We start from the raw sequence: 6,693 nt of genomic DNA, 5'->3' as shown, positions 1-6,693 counted from the left end.
AAAAACCATACCTTATGCATCGGGTTCGGGTCGGGTATAGAATCGGGTATTCTAAAACCGGGTATTTAATACCCTATTTTCGGGTATTGAAAAAAACCCTATTTTTGGGTTTTTTTAGTTTTTACCGAGTATTTTTCGGGTATAGATTGGATTTTTTAAGGAATTGCACTTTTTCGGAGTACTTTCGTGTACTTTTCAGTTTTTTTCGGGAAATTTCGGGTATTTGAAAAACCCAGTTTCAGGTATTGGAAAAACCCAGTTCCGGTTTTCGGGTATAAATCGGCTCCGGTTCCGGGTACGAGTTTTGATACTGAAATGCATACCCTATCCATACCCTACGGGTAGGGTCGGATACAGGTTCGGGCATTAAAAAACCAAGGTATAAAAATCCGGTTTTGGGTATTTTTTTCGGGTACGGTTCTGGTTTCGGGTTTTTTGTGCACCTCTATCTAGACTTGGTCCGATAAATCTATTGAACTTTACCCCCACAAAAAAAAACAAACAAAAAAACAAACAAAAAAAAAACAAAAACAAAAACAAAAAACACAAAAAAACAAAAGATTATTAACAGAACAATTCAGCAATACATACCAAGGTCACACCCTATTTATTATTAACATGTAACATCCCCAAACTAGGAACAAAAACAAAGGGGAGCCACATTATACTAACACAACATTAACATCCATATATATAGTAAGTAGAAACATACAAATACAACATTTTTATAAAAAGTATAACGAAATTCGCGAACCCAATACAACACGAAATGCCATATAACTTTCCAAATACTCACATCGCGTATACAATCTCGCCACTGCTATCAATATCCAGGTCACCATCACTCTCGAGATCCTCGTCCATGTCATCATCGATGTCCAAACTACCAGTAAGATACCGGTTCAGGTTATTATCGCCAGCTGGCGGGATGGTGGCTTCTGCGATGATCTGCATGATTTCGTCGACACTTTGAGTGGGCTGGTCTGGCCCGTCAAACTGGTCCATTGCGTCGTCTTTCATGAGCTCGGCTGGAAGGTTTTTTACAAACCATTCGTGGGTTTTAATCTCGTCCATTGTTATTCGCTGTTCAAGTGTTTTCGTAATCAGTAAACTGATATATAGGAGTTTGACTTTTGAGTTTTGACTTTTGACTTTGACAAGAGTCAATGGGTTACCTTAGCCGGATCAGCAACGAAAATTCTGGAAATCAAATGGCGGCATTCGGGAGATATATGAACGTATGATGGAATCGTGTACTGAACATTGAGAATTCTCTGCAGAAAGTCAAATAAAGTCAAAGTCAAACAAAGTACATGTTTTGTCAACTGGGTCAATTCGGGCCATCTATATTTCAAATGGGCCGGGTCAAAAAGGTCATATTACTGAGTTTTGAAATGAATCAAAGGAAAATTTTAAGCGGGTCGGCCCGATTAGTTTAAGATGTACAAGACAATATGTGTTACCTGTATGGTCTTCCGGAAATTTTTGGGCTCTTCGGGGTCCTCAAAAGGGTAAGCTCCCACAAGCATTACATATAATGTTACACCACAAGACCACACATCTGCAATCTGATTTCATATAAAAAATCATCAATTTGTGAAACGGGTATGGTTTGAGTAAACGGGTATGTATGTTTTGGGTTTGGGCCTATGGGTGCAAATGAGCCGAACCGCTCACGAGCTACTCAAGATCGGCTCGTTAAAAAAGCTCGATCAAGCCCGAGCCCAAGCTTCACTTATCGAGCTCGAGCCAGCTTGCAAGGCTAGATGAGCCTACCATTTATATAATTATTTTAAATATATATCAATCAATCAATCAATCATACCCAGTAAAATCCCACCGACAGCAGAGCTATAGGTAGGGTCTGGGGAGGGTGGGATGTAGGCACACCGTACCTCTATCCAAAGGAATAAAGAGGTGGCTTCCAGAGAGACCCTCGGCTCTAAGAACATGTGTATGAAGCAAAAAAAGGAAATCAAAGTTTAACAGTTATATAAAAAACTACTACTAATTATAATAATATTAATAAAAAGGTCACAGTTTAACCGCAATATAAAAGCTAATAATAATAATAATAAAATATGTAAGGGAAATACCATTATGGTATGTGACCTAAATAAGTTAAGTCTAAGCCCTAAGGTATTCAATTCTCTCTAAAAATCCTTAACTTTAATTCTACTTCTCCACAAATTCCTATCCTCAACCATGTCCTCGGAGAGGTTTAGGTCTATCAAATCATGCCTAATCCTCTCATCCCAAGTCAATTTCGGTCGTCCTCTACCCCTCCTCCCCTCTATAGTAATGTTATGACAAAACAAATAAAAATAACTAAATAATATATCTTATTTTATACATAATACTATAACTGAAAAAAATATATAAAATAATTAAAAATATATAAAAAATTAATTAATAAAGACAGTAGTAAACAAGCCGAGCCCAAGCCGAGCTCGAGATTTGAAAATAGAGCTCAAAATGAGCCGAGCTCGAGCTCAAGCTCCTTGTAAGTTAAACGAGCCGAGCTCAAGCCTAGACAAGATCGGGCTCGGCTTGTTTGCACCCCTAATTGGGCCAAAAAGTGTTTGGCACTTTGGCCAAAATGGGATCGGTTTGAACAGGTCGTAGAAAAAGTATCAAAATGGGCATTTCAAGTCAAAACAGGTTTCACCAGAATTGGCCCGTGCTAAACGAGTCGTAGTAGAAAAAATGGGTATCAAAACGGGTTTTCGGGTCAAAACAGGGTGTCCTAGAAAAGCATCAGTTGGGTTCGGGTTTAAATGGGTTGACCAAACGGGCTCGGTATGCAAATAATTACCTTTCCATCATATTCTTTCTTAAGCAAGACTTCAGGAGCAATATACGCAGGCGTCCCGACAGTAGATTTCGGTTGTGAATGCAGCACGGACGACTAACCAAAACAACCAAACAATCAACTTCAATAATCTTTATACAACAATGGGAAATCAAATAATATAATATCAATAAAAGAAGTATACCTTTGAGTACCCAAAATCACAAATTTTGAGCCGAGGAGCCGGGCTGCCATCTAGAAGCGTGTTTTCCAGTTTCAAGTCACGGTGACATACTTGCTATATTATACAAATGCATTAAACTTTAGTTCTTCAGTTCAATACTCATAAATTTATATATAAACAGAGATAGTTAACTAGTTTTTAACTAATACCATATTATGACAGTAACTGACTCCTGAAATGAGCTGCTGGAAAAAGAAACGAGCCTGCAACAAGAACCGAACCAGAAAAAAACAGTTATTATAGTTGAAGAGAACGCAAAAAAAAAACAATAATAATAATAATAATAATAATAATAATAATAATACGAACAATAGCAACAACAACAACAACAACAATAATAATAATAAAAATAACAATTTAAAGACCTCGTCTTCTGGAAACCGGCCTGCATTACAAATCCGTTCAAACAGCTCTCCACCAGATGCATATTCCATAACAATTGCCAGATGTGTTGGTGTTAAAATGACCTGAATAATAATAATAATAATAATAATAATAATAATAATAATAATCAAAGTTTGTGATGTTAAAAATTATTTTTATGAATTTAACAAAGTGACAACTGACAAACCTCTTTGAATCTGACAATATTCGGATGCCTGAGTGATCTGTGGTTGATAATCTCCCTTTGTACATTTTCGTCTATCTGTTACAAGATTAAACTGCAGTTACAGCTAATTGAAGCAGTTTGATTAAATCAACGAACACGAACATAGGCCATGTTCGTGAACGTTCTATAATGTGTTCGCTTACGTCCCTTCATATTTGTTCATTAAAGATTTTTAATACTTTTTAATGAGTTTTTTAATCTTACAAAAAACAAATATTATGAATGTTAAAAACAACACTAGCACAAACTTGGTAGCCTGACCAAGCGAATGGTTTGTGTTCATTTATTTTCGTGAACCATTTACACAACACGTTCATATGAACCAGCACGAAAAAAAAATTCATTCGTTAGCCGTTCCTTAAATGTTCGCTTGTCCGATTAAAGCTTATCAGTCAAACATGAACAAAAATGGAAGAAACCAGGGTTCGCATAACAGGTCAGACACGACAGTGCGACACGATTAGAAACGATTACTGTGGTACTAGACACTAGACAGGAACACGACACAATAACTAATCGTGTCATTTTTTCCAAACACGAACTTACATAACACAACCAATTTAGCAACACAATCAATATCAAATATTTACTGAAATTAAAAGTCGTCAAAAGTTCATAAAAGTCTTAAATCTAATCATAACATAATACAAACATCTTTAACAGGTCATTAACAGTTTAACAAATGCCATGTTAACAAGTCCGTGCCAGAAACATAACAAATCGCAATAAATTCGAAACCAAGAAACCATAATGAACAAAAATGAAAGAAACTAGAGAATTGGAATGACAGGTCAAACATGACACGATAACTAATTGTCTCATTTTTTCCAAACACGAACTTGAAATCATGTAGTGAAACAAAAAGTCGCCAAAAGTTCATAAAAGTCTTAAAATCAAATCATAACACACATATCCTTTATTTCATTTTGAAAAATTAAAAAATACAAACAACCTTAAACATGTCATTAACATGTTAACAAGTGTGCCCGTGTTAACAGGTCCTAACAAACATAACAAATTACGAACAAATTCAAATCTTTGATTTTTTGACAACTTTCGCCCTTGAACTTGATTTTAACAAGCGAGTTTGAGGATTGTTTAACAAGTATACACAATCTAACAATGACAAATAACTCCACTAACAAATGCGCGTTTTATTGATGATCAAGGATCCAAATACTAAGCCCAGGTCAGGTAAACAAATACAAACATAACAAATTGCGAACAAATTTATTACTTGATTTTTTGACAACTTTGGCCCTTGGACTTGATTAAATGCAATAATAGCATATAACAAGCAAGTTTGAGGATTGTTTAACGAGTATACACAATATAACAATGATAAATAACTCCACTAACAAATGTGCGTTTTATTGATGATCAAGGATCCAAATACTAAGCCCGTGTCAAGTAAACAAATACAAACATAACAAATTGCGAACAAATTCAAAACTTGATTTTTTGACAACTTTGGCCCTTGAACTTGATTAAATGAAATAAAAACATATAACAAGCGAGTTTGACGATTGTTTAACGCGTATACACAATATAACAATGATAAATAACTCCACTAACAAATGTGCGTTTTATTGATGATCAAGGATCCAAATACTAAGCCCGTGTCAGGTAAACAAATACAAACATAACAAATTGCGAACAAATTCATTACTTGATTTTTTGACAACTTTGGCCCTTGAACAAGATTAAATGCAATAATAACATATAACAAGCGAGTTTCACGATTGTTTAACGAGTATACACAATATAACAATGACAAATAACTCAAACACTAACAAATGCGCGTTTTAAATGATGATCAAGGATCCAAATACTCGGTGGCGAAGCTTGGACAATAACACCGGGGGGGGGGGGGCTCAAAATGTATAAAAAAAATTCATAAACGGGAAGGACCGGGCTCATATTTTGGTCGAAAACGGGTAAAGTTACACCTACGTATGAAAATTTTCGGACGAAAAACAACTAAATTTACACTGCTGCGTAAAAAAACATAGGTGCAGGGGCCCTCACTATGCTTCGCCCCTGCAAATACTAAGCCTGAGTCGGGTAAACAAATGCAAATATAACAAATTGCGAACAAATTCAAAACTTGATTTTTTGACAACTTTAGCCCTTGAACTTGATTAAATGAAATAATAACATATAACAAGCGAGTCTGACGATTGTTTAACGAGTATACACAATATAACAATGACAAATAACTCAAACACTAACAAATTACAAATGTGCGTTTTATTGATGATCAACGATCAAGGATCCAAATACTCAGTGGCGCAGCTTGGACAATAACACGGGGGCACTCAAAATGTATAAAAAATCATAAACGAGAAGGACCGTGCTCATATAATTGTTGGTCAAAAACAGGTAAATTTGCACTACGTAAGAAAATTTTCGGACGAAAAACAGCTAAATTTACACTACTGCATAAAAAACAGGGGGCTGGGCCTCCCCGGGCCCTCACTATGCTACGCCCCCTGCAAATACTAAGCCTGAGTCGGGTAAACAAATACAAACATAATACCGAAACAAAAACAAAACACTAACCTTCTCACCTCGCTCGATATACTTAACCGCAACGAGCTCATTCGTCTGCTTATCCCTCATCAACCTGGCAATCCCAAAATTACCCGACCCGATATCTCTCACGAGCTCATACCGATCACTATCGTGCATAATCGGCATATCCATACCCGGTCCCACCGTCAGTGCAGATCGATCCATCAAATTTCAATTTCAATTTCAATTATCAATTTAAAACCAAACCCTAACAATAATACAAAACCCCAAATCGTATCACAATCATCCACGTAACCCCCAATAATAATAATAATAATAATCTAATTCGTTATTATCTGGGTTTCATGAAAAATTAACGTGTCAGCAGTTGGGTCACAAGGATTGGTGCAAAAGGCAGAAACCCCGTGAAATGAAGAGCTTTTACACTACACCAATAACTGGGTTTTATTATTATTATTATTATTATTATTATGGATTGCTGAAATCTAGGTGGTGATGACGATAATTGACGAT

At 35.9% G+C, this 6,693-nt stretch overlaps 1 protein-coding gene across 1 annotated transcript; it reads right to left on the bottom strand.

The window, feature by feature from the left end:
* Nucleotides 1–668: 668 nt before the first annotated feature.
* On the bottom strand, nt 669–6,391 carry LOC143631431 (serine/threonine-protein kinase SRK2E-like). The gene is made up of 9 exons (XM_077100204.1): nt 6,208–6,391; nt 3,607–3,681; nt 3,401–3,502; nt 3,185–3,238; nt 2,997–3,089; nt 2,816–2,908; nt 1,464–1,568; nt 1,176–1,274; nt 669–1,083 (listed from the first exon to the last, which is right to left on the bottom strand). Exons 1-9 carry the CDS (start codon nt 6,382–6,384, stop codon nt 793–795), a joined length of 1,089 nt encoding a protein of 362 aa, XP_076956319.1. The 5' UTR covers nt 6,385–6,391; the 3' UTR covers nt 669–792.
* Nucleotides 6,392–6,693: the final 302 nt, after the last annotated feature.

The sequence above is a fragment of the Bidens hawaiensis genome, unplaced genomic scaffold (assembly GCF_021521415.1).
Source record: "Bidens hawaiensis isolate Kalapana, Puna unplaced genomic scaffold, B.hawaiensis_p1.1 tig00006068_1, whole genome shotgun sequence".
NCBI lineage: Eukaryota > Viridiplantae > Streptophyta > Magnoliopsida > Asterales > Asteraceae > Bidens > Bidens hawaiensis.
The sequence above is the reverse complement of the archived record's forward strand: the minus strand, read 5'-3'. Positions and strand labels throughout refer to the sequence as shown.